The sequence below is a fragment of the Rissa tridactyla genome, chromosome 4 (genome assembly GCF_028500815.1).
Source record: "Rissa tridactyla isolate bRisTri1 chromosome 4, bRisTri1.patW.cur.20221130, whole genome shotgun sequence".
Lineage (NCBI taxonomy): Eukaryota > Metazoa > Chordata > Aves > Charadriiformes > Laridae > Rissa > Rissa tridactyla.
This window is the reverse complement of record NC_071469.1, coordinates 15,918,414-15,937,247: the sequence shown is the minus strand read 5'-3', so window position 1 is coordinate 15,937,247 and position 18,834 is coordinate 15,918,414. Positions and strand designations below refer to the sequence as shown.

The 18,834-nt window shown below is 39.2% G+C and overlaps 1 protein-coding gene across 7 annotated transcripts in view; it reads left to right on the top strand.

Moving 5' to 3' along the window:
* The first annotated feature begins 762 nt into the window (after nucleotides 1-762).
* PIK3C2A (phosphatidylinositol-4-phosphate 3-kinase catalytic subunit type 2 alpha) overlaps nucleotides 763-18,834 on the top strand; it is a 52,437-nt gene continuing 34,365 nt past the window's right edge. Inside the window, exons 1-2 of one of the 7 annotated variants that reach the window (XM_054198117.1) lie at nucleotides 763-898; nucleotides 12,002-13,179. In XM_054198117.1, the coding sequence (XP_054054092.1) occupies nucleotides 12,067-13,179 (1,113 nt within the window). In that variant the 5' untranslated portion in view covers nucleotides 763-898; nucleotides 12,002-12,066. Of the gene's footprint in view, nucleotides 899-1,080; nucleotides 1,607-9,446; nucleotides 10,466-12,001; nucleotides 13,180-15,155; nucleotides 15,347-18,834 lie in introns of those variants that run through there. The other 6 variants (XM_054198119.1, XM_054198123.1, XM_054198118.1 and 3 more) reach the window with 6 other exon arrangements.

The following is an 18,834-nucleotide window of genomic DNA, read 5'->3' as shown; positions in this document are numbered from 1 at the left end:
AAGCATTATATTCTTTTGAAGCTATTGTAAAGGTCAAACCAAAACATTGTCTTTTCGAGGCGTGTTGGTATGTCAGGAAGGCTGGAGCTGACAACAGGGATCAGCCGGGGCCAAACGAAGTACTTTCTGAAGTTAAATTAGGCAAAACTCTCTTCAGCGGAACACGTCGTTCCAAACCGCTGGAGTCCTCAACGGGCAAGTGACGAAATTGTTTCCTTCTCGCACCAAACCCCGCGCGCTGCGGCGCTGCCCCGTCTCACCGCCGTCACTTCAGCTCTTCCTCCCGAGCGGTTTCTGCTCCCGGCGGGCAGGGGCCGTGCCGTCCCCGCGGCCGAGGGAGCTGCCTGTCTCGGCGCCCCGGCTCCTGCCCCTTCCCCTCCCCGCCCCCCCTCCCTGACATTTTTTGGTGCGTTGTGCAAGTTTCCAGTCGTGCCGAGCGTTCTCGGGGAGATGGGGCGATAAGGGGAGGAAATGACGGAGAGTCACCTCAGAGACACCCAGCCCCCGCTCCCGTGGCCGAAGGGGCTCCCGGCCGCCACAGGGCCGGCGCTTCCACCCGGGCCCCCGCCGGCCGCTAACGGCCCGTTTGCTCCGGCCAGGGGAGGGGGGACCCCTCCTGCTGCCGGGCGGGCTCCTCCTGAGGGGAGGCAGCGATGTGGGGGACAGGTGAGGTGGCAGCGGGCCGGTCGCCCCAGGCAGGCTCGCAGTGAGGCGGCCGGCGCCGCGCCCCGCCCCGCCCCCGCCCATCTCCTCAGGGCCGGGGCCGGAAGTGAGCGCACGGCGGCGGCGGCGGTTCGGCGGCGGGAGGGGGCTGCCTGCAGCCTGGCGCGCGCGGTCCCGGCGGCGGCGGGAGGGAAGAAGGGAAATGGCCGCAGCCGCGGGGCGGCGGCGCTGAGAGGTAGGCGCGGGGAGCCCCCGCCGCTGGATGGCGGGACCAGGCTGGGGCTCTTCTCCCTGCCCCCGCTTCGCCCCTCTCCGCGGCCTCCGGGCGCTACCGGCTCGGCCGTGGCGCAATTCTGGGCCCGGGGGGCGGCCGGGGCGGCACCTGCGAGCGGCGGGGCCCGGGCCGCTGTGGCGGGTGGGCGGCGGGGCCGGGGTCAGCCTCGTCCGCGCCGGGAGGCGGCGGAGGCGCTGCCCGCTGGCGGCACTTGAGGGGTAACTGCGGGTCTGAAGCGCCGGAGCGGGGCCGGTCCTGACAGGGAACGGTGGTCCCGGGGCGTCTTTGGGAGCCGCTGGTGCTTCGCAGGTGCGTTTTGTACCTGAGGGTGAAGTCTCGGGGGAGGCAGGTGGCTGTCACCTGGCGCCGGGCAGGATTTCGGGAGCCCTGTGCATGGGGGACCTTGGCTGCCGCCGCGAAGAACCTCCAGGTCTTTTTATTCATCGTCTTGTTGGCCTTTCATGTGGGTTAACTAGCCGTGGGATCGTGCGTTACCCTGGTTCCGCAGAAGTTTGGCTGTTTACAAAGCTGATCCTTAAACAGCGCTGCTGTTTGCTCCGGGAGCTCTTCGGATATTAGTAGTAATACAGGGAAGTGTGTGGCTGTTTTGCTGTTCACAATTTGACCGAGTTTATTATTCTGCATCAACGCACCAAAAATAAAAAAAAGGTATGCCTGCATCTCTGCATAGTGCAGTTCATTTGGGGTAGGGGAGAGATGCAAAGGTTTTAATAACAACCTTGCATATTTAATGCAGATCTTTTTCCCGAACGGAACTGAAAATGCAAGAAAAGATGTGTGATGTTTGTAAAAGATGTTGTGCAATACCTACTTAGAATATAAACTGTGTTCAAGAGTAGTAGTGATGGGTGATTTATGAAGAATCTGAAGGGAAGCAGAAGTGGGGTGGAGGGAATGAAATCTGACAGACAGAAGTATTTTGTTAGTTGGCTTCGTTAACTTTGAAGGTGGTTGTGTCCTTCATTCCCCCAACGCTGAGAATGGGCCTGGAAAAATACTTTATGCCTCTGGGAGGAAGAGAAGTTGCTTAGATGGGGCTCATTTACTACGTTGGGAGGTGGGGTGGGAATGATGCTATAATGCCCACCAAGTTAACTTTTTAAAAAAATAAACAACTGAAAGCAAGTTGAAGCAAAACTAATAGGAATAAGTGGGCAGTGAAAGAAAGTTGCATAAAAGATAACGACAGTGTGAGAAAGCACAGGGAGAAGTAAAGTAACAAATACTTGAAGTTAAATGGCCTTTTGTTAGGGGGGAAAAAACCCCAAACCAAAAAAGTAATAAACTGTTTAGAGTCACATCTTCTTAAATGTTGTGCTGTATTTGAGTAGTCTTTTACATAAAGATGATGGTTTATTGAAAAAAAAATATGCATAGGAGGTCTCAAGAAAGATTTAGAATTCTGATTGATTTAGTAAAATAATTTGTCCTATTTAATCACAATGTAATAATAGTAATCCTGACTTAGAAACTTGAGATTTCTCTTTCCTTTTGGAGTATTATTGTCATCATTAGAAACTCAAACATAAATGTTCATCAGTACGAATATCAGTGTATATAAAGATAAATTGATGATTTAGTTATTTGTCTTGGTTTTTTTTAAGTAGCTCTCTGTAGCAACAGAGAAAATTGAATGCCTTAAATGGAAAATGATGCTTTTCAAAATGTCAAGTAAACATCTTTTCTGAATCTGTGTTCCTCTGTTTCTTACTTTTCAAACTAAGTTAACTTGAAACTGGTGATATTTCTTATCCAATGCTGCTATTATATCTGATACCTAGCTGAAGAAAACTGAATTAAAATGTTGCTTAAAAAATAAAAATGCTGAGGTGATGTGATGTTTTGCAGTTTGTTGGTTTGTTATTGTGTTAGACTGATGTGGGACCAAAACCAGACCAGTATAGTACTATCTAGAAAAATGAATGCTAGATTAGAGCAGGATTGCATGTTGTTTGTCTTTACTCTTGAACGATCTTCAGGCTATCTTATGGAAGCTTTAAAAATTGCAATAAATTAACATTGATAGTATAAGCATAGTGCTAACATGGCTAGAATTCATAACATGTATGTATTTTAAGATCAGCCTTAATGACATTCAGATAATGATCTTCCATTTTTTATTTTAGATGTATTCCCTTTTAGTGTCTGCAGTTAGTGCAGTAATTACTGCGGTATTTATTTATTTATTTGTTAGAACAGTACAACAAACTTAAAAATGAGAGTGTAGCATAAATGTAAATTGTTTGCTTCGTAAACATATTCCTCTATTTTAAGTAGATGATATGGAAGTGTAATTACTTACCAGAACCAGAGTTCAGTTTTTATCAGCAGTGGTCAATAACATCAGTCATCTAATATAGCATTCATCCAGCCTCTTTGTACACAAGAAGTTTGCTGTGATGTCAGTTTTTGCAGAAGAATGCAGAAGTTGTTTCCAGGCTGGACAAGTAAGTGAAGGAGGAAATATTTCAAAGCATGCCAGTAATGATAAGCCTCACTTAAACTATAAAAGATTTAGAATAAAATGTTTTCCTCAAAACTCACATTAAAAAAAAAGTTATGAGAAATATTACTTTCATCTGTAACCTAGTAGAAATGTAACCTGAAACTATTTATTCAGGCTAAGTTTAGTTTGTTCCAAATGGTTGTCACTTCAGAGTGCTTTCATTGAGGAAACTGAAGTAGAGAGAGAAGGTATGTCTGCGTATTTCATGTTACTTGTAATTTTCAGGTGTGTGGCATTATAGTTACAAACAAAACATCACTTACAAAAATACCAATAGTAACTGGAAACTTTCAGCATGTAGTGTATGAGGACTGCATGGTGTTTGTGTTAAGAGTATGTCACTAGTTCAGAGCTAGAGGTTGGTGTGATGACCTAGATGAAATAATTTGGTCCGTATAGAGTTTGAAGCTCGTAGATTTCAATATTGTAGTTGATGTTAATAGTTACAGGAGACATATTGAGAACAGGTCATTGGTAACTGATACAGTCTTCTACTCAGATTGTAGTCACAGCAGAAAAGCAGAGGGTGGTGACAGTGCTGAGTTATAAGGTGAGTGCTTGAAGTTTACATGAGTTCAGCGTGCAGCTGGACAAATTCCTGGAGTAAAAATCCATCGGGGTCGTAATACTAGAGAAGTTACCTCAGGATTCAGGAAGTCCTTGAGTGGCAAATTAGTGGAGACTAAAAGAGTGTTTTGAGGAAGTGTCATTACATGCTTGCTTTGGTTTAACTTTATTCCATTTGCATTTCTGAAGCCATCCTTAGAGACAAGTTAAGGATGAGATGAGCCTTTGGTCTGACTGAGTATAGCCATCCTCTTCAGTTTTCTACCAGTGTAGTGTTTAAAAAAAAAAAAGTAATGATTGAATCAATTCATCTAATAAGCTTTTATTATTTTCTAATGTATAAAGCAAAAAGGTACATGTGAACAGTGTGTTTGTTCTGTCAATTAATAATCAACAATTCTGCCTAATACTTTCATAAATATGAGGTTTGTGACCGAGCAGCGTCTGCTGGTTATAATTTAAACCGTGCAAGTTTCCTGCCTGAGGGGAAACTCATCTGCTGAAGCAAGTGGTAGAAATAATTTGGCTACTGCAGCAGAATTGCATTTGGTTAGACTGGTAGGTTGATACTAATACAGTGATACAAAGTTAAGCCTGGGACAGAGCTGTGGTGACATGGTTTTGTCTCCCTACTCTACTAATGGTTTTGATTATGTTTTGTTGGAGGTATATACTGTGCATTGCTGCACAGGGAATAGAATAGGATCTTTGTGGGGGAGGGTTGTTTTCATCTCTGCGTTAATAGCCACTGGACGTTGCATCATGAACTTCCTGCATTTTGCTGCGTTTTGAATGCTTTGTGACATTAGGAGAATATTTGCAGGGCTTACTTCAGGCACGTAAGTTAGAAAATTTTGGGTTTTACCATGGTCCTCCATCCATGCTGTAGAATGTTATAAAACTATTTGGAAGGTGTTTATGCATCTCTATTTGAGTAATTCAAGCAGATAGCAGAAATGTTTCTTTTCTCTGTCCTCCCCACCCTCTAGACACTTTCTAGATTTTTTGATTGAATTAGTTATGTAGTTTAAAATGTTGTCTGTTTTCTGCTTGGTATCAGTGCTATTGGGATTAGTGGAAGTACTAGTATAGATAGATGCTCCACGTAATTTGTCACGCTTTACTGTGATCAGGCCTGCACTGTATGAATAACTAAAACTTTGTCTGTGATGCTGCTGCCTGGATAAAGTCCAGAGCACCCTTGTCACCTTCTCATAGCTGATCCTGCTTTGAGCAGGTAATGGAACTTGAGACCCCCTGAGGCCCCTTCCAGTCTTAATTGTTCTGTGAAAGTGGTATTCCAGAGTAGAATTATTTTGCAAATCATGGATTACTGAGCAAATTACTCAGCTGGGGAATCAAAATACTTGGGGCAATAGCACTACTTAAAAAAGAAAAACCCCTAAACCAGTAGCTAATATTGATTCTGCGTGCAATATTTTGTATTGCGTGAGTGTGTTCAAGTACTCTTCAAAAAAAGGGGATAGTGGAAAAGAGTGGGAATCATAAGGTGACATGGAGAAAAGCACAGCTTCAGAGGTGGCTGAAAGGCAAGAGAATCAGTAAAAAGTTTTTAAAAGCAAACTTCTGAAACACAAGGAGTGGGTATGAAAGCATTATTCTGTAAGGAGAAACATTGCAACAGAAATAAAATTCTTAGCCTTTGTCAAACAATGCTGGTAATAGGCTTGGCTGTAAGGCATGGAAAAAAAAAATCTTGGCCAAGCGCATCAGAGTGAAACGGCCTGGGATGCCATCAGTTTCATTATTGCTTTTTCTGGTATCTGCATCCAGAAAATACTGTGCAGGAACAGAATTGCAGGTATGGTGTTAGAGAGCTGAGAACAAAATAGGGAGAAATACAGAGCTGCAAAAGTTAGTAGTTCTACAGCTGATGAAACTATGTCGTTTCCTGTTGATTTGTGTCTTCAACTGTTTGGCTTTAGGGACTTATTGCCACGATTCAAGCTTTTATAAAGATTACCCTGGTAATAAATCCATGGTGTCCAATAATATGAGCTTATGTTACTGCTTTATTCTAGCTGTGACACTCAGTGTTCTTGGCGGTGTCAGGTTGCTTGTTTTTTATGAAACTTATGTGGAATTCAGTTGTCTTTAAGACCGCTGTCTCTTCAACAGACTTAAATGAAATGGTGATTGGGTTCAAAATTTGAGGGGAGGAGTATAATGGCACAAATATGTTTGCAAGCTTCTTCAGTATACTGTATTAAATCTGCATGTATCCACATCCACTGGTGGAGTGGCTTGCAGTGCCTAACGGTGCAAACCACTGGTTGAAGAAGGGGGAGAGTACTTTGTGGCAATGGAAAAACTATGATCTGTAGGTAGCTGTAGCTGCCTACTCTAAGATTTGGCCAGGACATCGTCACAGATGCTTGCACCCTTTGTTTTTCTTGGAACATTGATCAAAAAAATCAAGATTCTACAGCTACGAAGTATGCCATGTCTAGTAACAGTCTTCTGTACAGCTGAGGCTGGATTTTTCAAGGGATTTGTTGCCAATATTGAAAGACCTTGAAATGTTCCTGGAGACTTCCTATTCTAGTACTGGAAACACCCTATTCACCTAGCTCTCAAGATCAGAGGTTTTGTGATGAAATTGTATTTTTTAGATGTAAATGAATTTTCAAAATCAAAGTTAAGAGACGCAGTTGCCGCTCTATTTATTAGCGGCATGATTTGAGCAAAACAGAAATGAATGCTGGTTCAGAGTGTGTGCCCAAAGAAAAATTGCACATGTATTTAAGCTAGTGAAATTGTCGTTGAAGATTCTGTAGATGTGACCCGAAACGAAATGGATTCGCTTTTTCAGGTAACCTCATCTATAAGGGGGCATTTTCTAATTTTGCCAAAATGACTGGATTAAAGAAGCTACTAAGTTTTTAGTGGAAAGACAGCATGCTAGAACTATATACCTGAAACACTAGCCTTTCATGGCTACTTATGTACATGTTATTGAAAAACTTCTAACTTAAACCTAACAGTATTTTTTAAAATATTGGACTTATTCATGACATGACTTCTTGAAATATCTATTCAGTTGTTTTGCGATTTGTGGCAATCTGAATGCATCTGGCAGAGAGGGATTTTGAACATCAAAGTTCATATGTTTTTTCTTGCTAAGGAGTTTTCCTGCTGTGGCAAATGTCTTGCTATGAATTCCTTTCCAGATGATTAGTACTTTCCATAGTATATTACTGCTGCCATCTTTTGCTGTTTTCCCTGTTATCCCATAAAACTGCTACTGTCTCTGGTATGCAGGCAAGATTTATTAATTCTTAAGTTAGCTATCACTGTTAGGCAAATGCCTCAAATCTTTTTTTAACTAATGGCAAAATAACTGTGGAGTTATTGTGAAAATTACACTTGTTTTGAGGAAGCTCTGGCTACCGTATGCCAGGGCATTACTTTATAAGGAATGCAGGAAATGGTCTGACTTGTTATCATTGCTTCTGTATTTAGTGCTTGGACTCTGGGGAATTTATGTGCACTGATTTGTGATAACTATAAAGTATTTCTTAAGAATGAGTTACCAAATAATATGTTCTGTGCTTGTTTCGCACTGGAACAAATTATAAATAGAATGTTAAAAGCCTTGGGGTTTTTTGAAAACTCATCTTAAGTAGAGAAGACTGTTAACATGTACGTGAGCAGATGGTGAGATTACCTCTGCTTAAGGTGACAGGATTTATCTCTAATAAAGTCTTCCCTTGCTCATTAAAATAGGAAACTAATTTAGATTTTCGGGAGTCTTTGTCCTGGTATAGATGTAATATCCTGGAGTCTCTTACCAAACACCTATAAATTCCTCATTAGGAAAAAAACCTCTTCATGGTTCAATTTTATATATTTGCTAGATTAGTGCATATGTAAATATATTTTGGTTTTTTTATGTAAGCCTCTGTAAGTGAAAATCTGGTTTGAAATTAATTTCCATTCCATGTAGAGGCTTTGATCTGAAGGAGATGGTCAGACATCTTGCTGTTTCTTGGTTCTTGATATTAGTAAAGTTTTGTTGCTGATGTCTGATCATATCTGATTGAATACTTAAAGAAAATATTGCTTAAAGTTAACTAAATCGCACTGCAAGAGACAGATTCCCTTTCATCAAGGCTGTAGATGAATTGGGTAGTTGAGGTTTTTAGACCTGGTTTCAAACAAATCTTGAAGCAGGCAGTATTGGTGAGTTACTGCTAGGGCAGTGTAAATATAGGGGCTCTGTATAAAGTATGAATGTGTCCATTTAATTTCAAATTTAAGGGAGAAATAAGTAGTATAGGAAGCTGTTTTATCACTTTCAAATTTCTGTTATAATCCCTTGAGTTGCTTCTAGTTTTCCTTTTTTCTAAAAAAAAGAAAGCATTTGACCCATTCTTTTACGTGTTTGGAAAGAGAGTTGGGCTCTTGAAGGTGAACAGATTGACAGTTGAAAACTGATTATTACTGTTACTTAAAATAGTGTGCAGTGGTTGAGATGAGAACAATCCTGACCCTAAGGATTACTTCTAGGTCTTCCGATGACTTCCAGTTGTTGCAAACCTCTTGTGAATTCTCATGGTATAGTCAGTAATGGTTCAGGTATCTGTTTTTCCTGTTTCTGGGATTTGAATTGAAACGTATTCTTCTGAATGTTTGAGAGGAGTTTCCTGCTGATGGATGGTCCAAATGGAATTTGCCCTTCCCTTTGTAAATGTTGGAGAAGTTTAAATTCTGCCTACTCTCTGCCTTTGAACTTAGATGGCTACAAACTCAGAAACTCAAAGTGAAGCTAAACTTCCTATGTGAAAATGTTAACTGACGCCGTGTAGTTAGCATTTAAAAGAAGGCCTGTCTTATTTTAATCATGCTTATGCCTAGGGAGCTTTTCTTGTGATGTTTTATCATGCAAGTTTATTGCTAAAAACTGGCATGCAGGATAAAGTTTTGCTAAAAGTATTGCAATTTTATCAGATATTTTAAAATCAATTTTTAACTTCAAACTGCTTGAAAACTGCAGTCTGCTTTTAAAATTTGGCAGAAATTTATACACTGGTTTTAGAAGTTTCGCAAGGACAGGACTTAAATACAGTGATCTAATTAAGTGTATGTGTGTCTTGATGAGACTGTCTTGCAAAAATAGAAGTATAATTCAACTTTTCAGGTAACCACTGATAATAATCTCGTGTCTTGAATGCTAGAAGTCACTGGATTTGTCAGTGCGAGTGTGCAATCATGCGCTGACAAAAATGCATCGCTGTAATGTGAAATTGTAAAATAAGTAACTATTGAGCAATTTGTATTCTTTAGATGTTATGAATGAATGTGCTGCAGTAGCTGTGCACCATGTTTCTGAGTGCTAAGGAATGTATGTTTATCTGCAGTTATGACTTTGTGGAACAGAGACTTCTTGTGAGTAGGAGACTGCTCGGTGAGTATGGAGATCAAAGCTGTCGATTTCAGCAGAAAAATAAGGCTTCCTACTTTTTTAAGGAGCCAGAGTTGTTATATATAGTTACTTTGAAGACCATATAATCTTGATATTTTTTCCTTAAGAAAAATCACTTGCTGCTATAATTTTCAAGCAGCACCAGAATGCATTAATAATCTTCAAAGTTGTAGCCCAAACAGTTCTGAATAGTCTCAGAAAGTAGTTTTTTTTGATTTTTATTTCTTTTAATAAAATTCAGGGGGGAAAAAAAATCCTGCTGCTATTTAGAATCCTTAGGCAACAGCAAGACTGTGAAAACTGCACTTACCTCATGCTGCTGCTTCTTGGAAATGCCAAGCAGGAATTATTGAGATGACTTCATAAGTTAGGGTGTTCTTGCATCTGAAAACTTGACATAGCAATTTTAACCAGCCATAAGTTAATAAAGAGGTTAAAGCCCACTTGGATATCTAGGCAGTCTGAGCAGTTGGTGTAAAGTATATTAGACTTCTTGTTACCATGTTATCTGTGGCTAGTAGGCTTATGCCATCTACAAAATACTCAGCAAATCTTTAGGAGAAGGCTTAGAATGCCTGTCCTGCTAACAGGAGGGTAGGAAATACCTGAATGGCACTGAGGGCTTCAGTGTTGTGAATGGGACCAGGGACCTGCACTGTCTATAAAGGAATCCAGCAAAAAAGTTTGGGGTTTGGGTTTTTTTTAATCAATTCCCCAATCAGGTTCAACACTCAGCTGTGCAAATAGGCAGTAGATAGGAAAGGAGTTGTTTCTAATGGCAATAGTTGTGGCTTTAATGAATGTCAAACTCTGCAGATTAATATATTGTATGGAAAAGGATCTGGTGTCTGCTTTTTTCTGTAGACTTCATCTGTGTTGAATATCATTATCTCATGGAATGGATCCATACTGTTAACCTCCAAAGCTCTTCCGTAAGACTTTATTCCCCAGGACTTCAGTTGTGTGGTTTTCAGGGTTTTGTAACTTTGTAAGTCTGTCACTGTTTCAGTCTTTCTAAAGACACCCTCTTTCATTTAAGTCTTGTCTTGGTACCTGTAACATCAGTTCTGGTTTAATCTTGCTTTGTGAAGGGTTTCACCTGAATTTATGTTTTCAGACTTAGCTGAAATGTATAGAACCTCTTATAAAGATGTCTGTCTTTCATAGTATAAGCCACCGAGAAGTAGGTAAAACAAAAGCTTGGCCAGAGTGTTAAAGAATTTAAATAATCTGTTAAAAATCTGTTAAGAGTCTTGCTGTTTGTGGTAAGTCCACAGAAGTACAGTTAGTCTGTTTAAAGCACACATCTCTGGTCTGACTCAAGGGGAGAAAAATCCCATCTAGTAGGTGTGAATAGCAAGGGAACATAAAGACAGACTTCTGAGTTTTCTGCATTATTTACTGCAGAGAACTCTCTTAATGTGTAGATTGTTGCATGACTTAAACCCAAGGTGATTTACATCTAAAGGGCTCGTCTAGTTCAGTGAAACTGTGTTTTAATGAGGATTGCTGTTTATGTAACTCTCCTAGCAGAAACTCATTATTCATGATTTTATCTTGCTATGTGATATGCATACTAGCTGTTGCTGGAAGACAGCTGATGTCCTGGATGCAGCTCTGACCTACCTGTGTGTAAAAAGCTGTAGAGTAAAGTAGAAATAATATTGAAAAATAACATAGTTCTTGCGGTGATCTCTTGTAAGATTATTTTAATAAAGAGGCATAGGTATCGTGGTGAATTTGGGAAGTTGTATAATAGTAGTGAGCACAAGATTGTAATTGGGAAAACATAAGATGTCACTTTCTTGGTGTTGGCCTTAAGCAAAGGTGACCTTTCAGAGTTTCTTCCTCTACCTAGTTGTGAATGACACTTTCTTTAAGGGGCTGTTGAAGGGATTACTTAATGAGCAGCTGTACTTAAATCGCTTATTTTGCTTGTCCAAGAAATAACATTTCATAAACATTATTTCTCTTGTTAAGAAGGTAAAGTACAATGGTGTTTTCCAAAGGAAGGGAGGTCCTTCAGCATCATTATGACCATCATAATCATGATACAGCAGTTTGATACATCTATATTTTTTGTAATATATTGAAGTAAAGTGGAAGTCTTCTCGATAATGTGCTTCATCAATGCTAGCTATTTGTATAGTCTTTGGAACGATTTCTACTTCTGAGATTTGAACCTGGCGAAGTGTGCAGAATTCCTCTAATCTGAAAATACGTGGGTACCTGAATGTAGCTTTTCTGTGTCTTAAGTTTAGCGGTGCAAAAAGAAACCAAGTACTTACTCAGTGGTAAGTACTAGTAAGAAAAATAAATGGGTCTCGCATAATTCAAAGGCTGTGAGTTTAACTGTGTGGCTTTTCAAGTTTGACTTTCCAAAAAAAAAAATTAGTCTCTTTAAAATTTTGTGTCCTGGGTTTCTGAAGGACATATGTAACCTTTCCAATTGGTGATGTATGACTTAAAAGAAATCAAACGTGAATAACTACTATGTATTTCTAATGTTTCGTTTCCTTTTCAGATCTGCTAAACTTACTCCAAAGCCAAGGGTAGACAACCAGTACAAGGGAAGTGTTGCTTCTTTAAATGGACATCTGCTCTTGCGGTATGGCCCAGATATCCAGTAACAATGGATTTAAACAGCGCTTATCACCTTCTTTGGCAGCCACAAGGTCAAAAGATGTGGACAAAGAAGAGGCGTTGCAGATGGAAGCTGAGGCATTAGCTAAGATGCAGAAAGAAAGAGGTGTAGCTGGTAATAAACAATCATTTCATTCTTTAAGCAGCACCAGACAAAAAGCACAGACTCATAACAAACAGGACCATGATCTCATGGTGTTTCCAGAGTCTGACGCCAAGAGCATGGAAGATAAACTAAGTACCATTGACATAGAGAAGCTTACTCATGCTGAACTAGAGAAACTGCTGCTGGATGACAGTTTTGAATCTAGTAAAGCACCTACGTTACCAGTAAATCCTATTTTAAGCCCATCTGTGTCTTCGCAATTTTATCTTGGGCCTACAGGTCAGAGAAGACAGTGGACGCCTGGGATACCAGCACCTGTGACATGCACTTTACCTCCTATTTACCCCTCAGCTTCCTACACAAAACAGACTGGTGTATTTCAGAATGGATTCCATCCAAGTATGTCCTCCTATCACTCTAGGGAACCTATTTATCTTGGTCTTCCAAGGCAGTCGCAATACATTTCATACCCATTGGCAGCTACTACACCTTTCCATCCACAAGGAGGAAGCCTACCTATATATCCTCCAGTACTTACACCAGAAATGGCAAAAGTATTTGACAAAATTGCAAGCACCTCAGAATTTCTGAAAAATGGGAAGTCGAGCACGGACTTGGAAATGACTGCTATAAAGTCCGCAGTTTCTAATCTACCAGCCTCAGAAAGCTGCAGGGATGTTAGTAAATTCGATTGGTTAGATTTGGATCCCCTAAGTAAACCAAAAGTGGATAGTGTGGAGACTTTAAATACGGCAGAGAATGATGGAGAGAGGGCTTCAGGCATGACTGCTGAAGATCCATGGGATGCTGTGCTGTTAGAAGAAAAGTTGTTAGTAACATGTCATCTGGAAAGAAAAGTTAATGGGAAATCTTCTGGAGCAACAGTTACAAGGAGCCAGTCCTTAAACATGCGAACGACTCAACTTGCAAAGTTACAGGGCCAAACATCACAGGTATGTAAATTGGTATTTTTAAATTGCAGTAAAATAGTAAAGGTTAATCACAGTATTTTAAAGACACTTTAAGGTCTGGATTTGTTTGTGAAATATTACTTGGGTTGAGCAGTGTCCAAATAATGTGATGTTATTTGTGCATGTACATATTAGTGATACTGAGAAAACTGAACATTACTACTGAACTAAATCCCAAAGTAACTCTGACCTTGTGTAATGTTTCCACATTTACTGAGGAAATTGCTGTTTTTCAACACACTACAAAAAGAAACGGAAATAATCTTTAAAACAATTAAGTATTTAAATCATGTTGATAAATATTTAATGAGCAATTCACATGATACTGCAAAATAAAAAGATGGTGAGTTAGACTTCGAAAGCTTTATCTTGATCAGCTTTTAACTCAGATTTTGGAAAATAACTTTTTTCGCCTTATATTTGAACCTGTCAGCTTTTTTTTTTTTTTTTTACAAAAAAAAAAAGTAGAAAGGTGGCATAGTACCAAATCTTTTCTGCTCTCCCAGCCTCACAGTCTTTCACAGGACCACTATAATTCTCTTCCATAGGTAGAAATCTTTCCTTCTGTGCAGGAATGCTAGAGAGATTGTAACTGATCCTTTTTTACTATACTGTCCTGGAAAGTGGGATGCCTGTTGGGTCAGAAACCCTGTACTTCTGTGCTGGAAGAAGGAAAATCATCTTTGTGTGTTGTTACTTTTATCAGGCGGGGCAAAAGGGTGATTTCTACTCTAGGATCTGGATGACTTTCATCAAAATTTCAAGACAAAAATGCAACAGAGGCTTTAGTTATAACACTCATCTCTTTGGACATTGAGCACATGCAGTTTGTATGAAAACTGAACTGTACAGCAGATGATCAATACTGTAGCAGTCCATCTGGGTAATTATGCCCCTATAAGTGCATCCTTCCCTTTTCCAAGTCCAGTAAATGACTGTAGATTATTTAACTTTTTCTATCTTTTAAAATTCTTTCTGTGGTAATTCCATCATAAAACAAGATACTACATTTTAAAATATTAATCACCTCACTAGAAAGGGAATATGAATACTTCTGTATCTTTATTTTTTGGTAAGAGAGAGTACAAAGGCTGAAGGAGAAGTCTTCAGTGGAAAAGTCAACACCCTGGCAAGGGTGATAATAGCAGGAAAAATCGTATTTGTAGAAACCGTCTGGAGGGGGGAGTAAAAGATTTGTTTGCCTTGGAGACTTCAGATTGTGGCTGTTTTGAATCTTATGTATTGTCTTTCTATGTGTTTTTAATAGGCTAGGGACATGCCATAAAGAACAACTGTTATCAGTCAAGGTTATTTTCCAAATTGCTCCTTAATTTTTCCCTCCCCCCAAACTGGGGGAGTTTTTTTCTCAGGAAAAGAAAGATTTACTAGACTTTGGCTTAAAGGGCTGTCTAAATTTCCATTGAAGTGAAATTTTTGGCCCCTCATTTGAAGGATTTCCTGTTTTTCTGGGCTAGTTGTCAGTATTCTGGCAAAAGTTAAATAGAAGGCCAGTGGAGAAGGACCAAAAAAAACCTAAACCCAAAAAAACCATTTACCTCTGTTTTTAAGGGATCGCATTTTTAACATTATATGTGTGAAGATCTTGGGTCTAACTTCGTTTTATTTTTTTCCACTTCCTGTTGAGCTGTGATGTGTGAGCTCAGTTATTTCTTAGTATTTGGAGAGCGATGTAAACTTGAGCTCTTCAGCAGTTTCCTCCTTCAGTTTGTCACCTTATCTAGTGAGGTGTCTGTCAGTTTCCTGGTGATGTTTGGTTGATTGTAATGTAACTATTGACTGGAATAGCTAGACTACATTGGATCCGTTCTTCTGTGTTGTCTGTAGAAAGTATTATTTCACTGTTGCTCAATTAAATCTGTTTTTATAAATTCCAGGGTTTTTTCAAGAATGCAGGATTTTAAAGGGTCTTTCCTGTTCGTCAGGTCCCATCCTATGCTGTTTGCAGATCATGTGTTATTTGGGTCATAAAGTACTCAAGCTCTGCCTTCACATCTCGTCTTCTCCTGCTACTTTTGATTTAAAGGCTGTTCCAGACCCTTGCTGTCCTCATCAGTCATCTGATTTTAAGCAGAAGTGCATTAATAACTAGTTCTTAGTAAATGTTCTTCTTAGCAGGATGAAACAGCAGGTATTTAAGATAAAGAACCATTTTGATGTTTACCTCAACATAAGAGACAGCGACTTTCTCTTAGCTTTCATTGCAAGTTCTGCGTATGAGCTTCTCTTTCCTGTTACTTTTTTTTTTAATATGACTTATAATATTTAGAATATTAAAATTTAGAGTCTCTGTGTGAGAGCCCAGCGTAGCATGTGCCTTGTAGAATGGCATGAATTACAGGTAGGGGCATCCTGCTTGATACACTTTTATTGCATTTGCCTTTGTTCACTATGTCATCGCAACAGCACATACGGATCCTGTAGTCAACTAATATACCTGATTTTCTTAAGCTGCCATCTTTTTCAAACAAGTTCTTAGTTTATAGCAGACTCCTGCAATGAATATCTAATTGAAGGTTGGAGATTTACTTTTCACTTGTGTTCCTCCGGTCTGTGGTTAACTAGTGTTGGCAATACTCCAGTTCTAGTCTGTATTATAAAGTTAGCTGATGATACAAGACTGTAAATTATCAGCAGGGGTGTTTCTGCTGCTTGTGCTGAGTTAGAGAAGATAATAAATAGATCTAGAGATGAGTCTCTCAAACAGCTACCCTTTCAACATAACTTGAGGCTTTTTCTTTATCTTTTGCCCATCTTGTGCTGCTACTGTATTTTCTAGTTTAAATGATTTTCCATCTGGTATAGTAGGAAGCTGAGTTATTTAGCCTCTGTTTTTCGCAGTTCTGTTGTATTTTATCCCATTTACCTCCAGGTATATATTTCCTTCAAAGTATATTCTGAAGTCTTGCATCCTAACTAGTCTGGATCATTTTTTCCCCTGAATAACTCATAGTCTCACTGCTCCTTTAAACAAAACTATTAGTAGAAATTGCTAGTCATATATTTTGATTCTATCATAATATATTTAATCCCTCAAATCAATAGATTGCTTTGAGTTTTTCTTCATTATTTGATGAAGTATCTATATATTCACTATTCCCCCTTAAAGACTTGAGTTTGTCACTCTTCTTTCTGAAAGCAGAGGCAAAAATCATCATTTTGTCCTATTTTAGGTGTTGTCTTCTCTGCCTTTTCTCTTTACAGAGCTGAAGAGTTGTGTGGCTTTATATGCAATTAACTTGATTTTTGGTAATTTACTGGGTTTTGGGTTTGCTCTTTATTGTTAAGAGCAATTGTATTTGCAGACCACTTCTATTTTTGCAAGCTATGCTGATATGAACTATTTTATCTAGTTTGGCCTGAAGTCCTTTCTTACAAGTTATTTCCTGTTTGACTGATAGCTTTTGCACCTCTTGGATTTGCTCATCTGTAAGTGAAAGAAATTAAAATCCTACTTGCTGCTTAAAGCCTTAATCATCCGAGTCCAGTAGATCTCTTAAATAAATTTCTTAGTTTGCCAAAGCTTGTCCTGCTGAAATTATCTTCCACAAAGTGATCTAAAATTAGTATTGAAATTCAACTTAAAAAGCAAGGAAGTATTTAATGTTCTTAATTTTCCACCAGGAGGTAATTTCCAGCAATACATATTTATAGTAACATTAGGTTTCTCTCCTTAGCCAAATGTGACCCTCAGGTCACCTATGGGTAACCAAATAAACTTTTTTTTTTCTTTGCTCATTACATTAGAACTTGCTTGCGTGTGTCCCCTTGCAGTTCCCTAAACTACTTTGAATTTAACAGCAGAATAACCTGCAAATTTTGCTGGGAATAATTCAACATTGTCACATAGTAGCATAAGGTAGCAATGTTGCATCACTGGTGTGACTTTATTTTATTTAATCCCCTTGTGTAGTGCTTTTATACTCTGGTTGGAGTTGCAAAGTGCTTTGAGTACTTACTTGTAGCATTACCTAACCTCTTTACAAAGAGTTCTTAAATAGAGAAAATGTAACATTTGTACAGCCAGCTTCTTGATTTGAAGTTACTGAGCTGTGGGGAGTGCTGACCAGCGGTTAGTTGAATCTTCATCAAAGGTGTTTACCTTTCACTTGGTATGTTAACTTCCTGTTTCCTCTTATGATTTTTTTTGTTTTGTTATTGTGTAATTGCTTAAAGAATGCACGTACTAAATACAATTGCACAAGTTTGTCAGCAGGTCTTGTGCAGTTGCCCAGAAGGATTTTTATGTGATAGAACTTGTCTGAGATCTTAGAATGGAAGAAACTTTTCAAATTCACAGTATTATACCTGTTCCTGAATCACATGCCAGATTTTGTGGCTTATAACTTCCTGCTCTAATAGCTTCCTGTGGTATGGCTAATCCCCAATTATATAGAATTTAGCCTTTTGAATTGATCGGTGTCGTTGAAGCCAGTATTTTAGCTGAAATAACTAGGTGTAAATGCAATTCAAGTGGCAATTATGGGTTGTGTGTATTATCCCTTCTTTATGCTGTTCTGCTCAAACAAGTTAATTGCAGCAAAAAAAAAAAAGTGCTGAAAGACCTGACAGTCCCTAACTCTGCATGTTACAGATTTGACCCCTTTTCTGAGACAATCTAATTTGACTATATTTTCTGATATGCTCTAATGAAGTTAGGTGCTCAGCTAACTTTGTCAGCTAATAATAAATAACCCACATACTAGTTAAGTAGTTATTCACTATTTCAAGTATGAATACATTGTGGTGATTTTCAGAACTATATGCAGTCTGCTTTTTTTTCTGAACTTCTGGGTGGATTAAAGATTTCTGTAAGCATTGTAAAAGCTCTGGATGTAAACTGTAACTAGTCAGAAGGCTTTATCTTCTGTGCGCAATAACCCTGGGTTGGACACGAGCAAAGTCTTCAAGATCAGCTTATTCCTGGGAGTATCTGGCTGGAGCTTCGTGAGTGCTTCAGGCTAGTGGTGGCTGTTAGACTACAGACGAATTACTTCCACCTCAACCCCACTGGTTGTTCCAGCTGCTCTCTGCTTTTTGCTTACACTGGCATTCATATAGCTGTATTGTGAATTGGATCGGAAACAGATATGGATTAAAAACTGCTGCAGTTTTTTGCTTGTGTTTGTTTTTTCTTTAAGTTTATTAGATTTTGTTACTTGAAACTGCAGTTCTCTTTTAGCAATTGCTTTTTAGATTGGATACTTTAAAGGTTATGGTTTACATTTTTGGGAGCTGGTGGGTGCATGTGGCATAAAGGATTAAAACAGTAATTTGATACCATACCAAACAGTAATTTGATACCAGCAGTAATTTGATACCATGACATTAGTTCTGAGTTTAATGTTCTGAATGCTACTTCCTTCCAGTGTACAATTTATCTTTTCCTGCTTTGTAGGAAAAAGTAATCATGGGCAGAACTGGAGTGTAATGGTTCTTTCTGGAACTATACTGAAGGTTGAATCACAGAACTGGAGGAAAAAACATTTGTCTGTCTGCCTCCTCTGGTTTAGCAAAATCTAGCCAAATTCTAATGTAACAGGTCACTGCTGAGAGTTTAGGAACTGTTATGCTTGCAAATTAATCTTAGCTGATAATGATGCTGTCACTAGTCCAGTG